The sequence below is a fragment of the Haliotis cracherodii genome, unplaced genomic scaffold (genome assembly GCF_022045235.1).
Source record: "Haliotis cracherodii isolate W230 unplaced genomic scaffold, xgHalCrac1.p SCAF_49, whole genome shotgun sequence".
Classification (NCBI taxonomy): domain Eukaryota; kingdom Metazoa; phylum Mollusca; class Gastropoda; order Lepetellida; family Haliotidae; genus Haliotis; species Haliotis cracherodii.
The window spans coordinates 335,417-337,380 of record NW_027266307.1 but is presented as its reverse complement, the minus strand read 5'-3'; the positions used below and the strand labels follow the sequence as shown (position 1 = coordinate 337,380).

At 42.9% G+C, this 1,964-nt stretch overlaps 1 protein-coding gene across 1 annotated transcript; it reads left to right on the top strand.

The window, feature by feature from the left end:
* Window positions 1–530: 530 nt before the first annotated feature.
* Window positions 531–1,898, top strand: LOC139441922 (ankyrin repeat and protein kinase domain-containing protein 1-like). The gene has a single exon (XM_071222669.1). It carries the CDS (start codon window positions 531–533, stop codon window positions 1,896–1,898), a length of 1,368 nt encoding a protein of 455 aa, XP_071078770.1.
* The last annotated feature ends 66 nt before the right edge of the window (window positions 1,899–1,964 follow it).

Genomic DNA, 1,964 nt, shown 5'->3' with positions numbered 1-1,964 from the left:
CTGCCTTTTAATCCATTAAACTGTCTTCAGTCATTTTTTTGTCAATCTTGACCTATTAGTATTTCTTGTCTTTACTGTTGAAAATAAATAACATGGATACTGTATACTCGACTTGCGTTTCTTTTGCGTGTGAGTATATATGGAGATATTAAATATTATTTTCATTCATAGTGTATAAACATTTATATACATGTATATCATGAGGTGGTTGGCAGCGTAACTTTAATAATTCTGTATAGATAAGACACAGTAGCTGGAGTAAAAAGTTAAGGTCATATCTAGACGTGGTCTATATATGTGTGTGTGTGTGTGTCAGTGTCATTCATTTATCACTATTTGATAGTGATTCATAAACATATGTTCATTATATAGTCGGAATCGTAAATCGACTCTGCTTTAAGCAGAGATTTCTATTCGATATGGAAAGGGTTTTGTTGCTTTATTATTAACTAAGGTATCACTCTCTATGGTTTCAGGACTAAGGAAACAAGCTGTCATAAAAGCAGTGTAGGCTCCAACACAATGGCTCTATGAAGGGTTTCAAGATTCTTCTACCTTTGCACACAGCAGAGTCGAGCGATGATGAAGATGAGGCTGGTCTCACAGACACATCTCAGAAGAAAGATCCACAACCGATCTGTGAACAACACCAACATGGTCAATATTACTCACCACAGACGCACAAACCTGTTCGCGCCACAGAAAGCGAACAGGAAGCCCGCATTCGCCATGGGAGACTACGCAGGCGTGATCTGGTTCGTGGTGTAGCAGGTGGTGATTGTGAAGCAGTGGAACGATGCCTTGGCTGCCTGAAGGGAGTTGATCAACAGTCTCATGCATTATTCATTGCTGCTAGAACTGGAAATAAAATGATGTTTGAGTTGTTGGTGGACTATGATTTCAATCCTAGCATGGCTCTTATGCATGGCCAGACGCCACTACACTATGCAGCGTATTATGGGAATATCAATATTGTTGAACTGCTGTTGAGGCAGTGTCATGCAGTTTCCGTTAGAGATGACATGGGCCACACCCCTCTCCACTATGCTGCTGATACAAAACGGGACAACAGAGATATGCTCGTGTTTCTTGTTCAGACGTTTGGGAAAATGTGTCGCAAAAACGTCAAGGGGACGACGCCTGATGTCGTCAATGACGTTAGTTCTACAGGGACAACGCCCTTACTTGCAGCTATTTCGAGGAATAATGTCGATCATGTGAAATGTCTATGCAAGCTTGGAGCCGAGCCTAAGTTTGAAGACTGTCGCATGGCTGTGTTGAAAAAGGATTGTGTCATTCTGGCTTATCTTGTGCAGAGGAATGCTCCTCTGATGCAGGACATGTCCCCTTCGTGTTCAACGGGGAACACAACGGCGGAAGTTATCCAGACTGAACACCTAAACACGTGGTCAAACACACAGCGAGATATCATACTGAAAACACAATCAAACACTCAAACCAATGGATCTGGTGACATTAACACGTCGGCATCGGGAATGTCGTGTCGTAAACATCAGAAAGAACAAACCGACCATTCAGTCGCCATGCGAGCAGACGACAACCATCTCCGAGCTGACGACAGCCTGTTACGTCTCGCCTGTGACATTGATGAGCCACACATTCGCACCGAAATCATCAACGTGCTTTTCGAGGGTGGATATAATATATCCAAAGATGTGACATGGATTCTGGATCCTGAGCTCCCAGTGTTCACGGGTTGTGAGGGGGGTGCATTACGTCAGTCATTTTTAGAATATGCAAATGTTCGATCGCTTCAACGTCTCTGCTCTCTAAGAGTCCGTCATCTCTTGGGCGCATCCTTGTCTTCATCTGTGCATAGACTCCCAGTGCCCGAGCCTATCAAGGATTTGATCCGACTGAATTACCACACCAAGTAGACTATACTTACATTTAGTCTTAGGAATATAGTTATCCCATTTAAAAACTGATCTACACATTGTAGG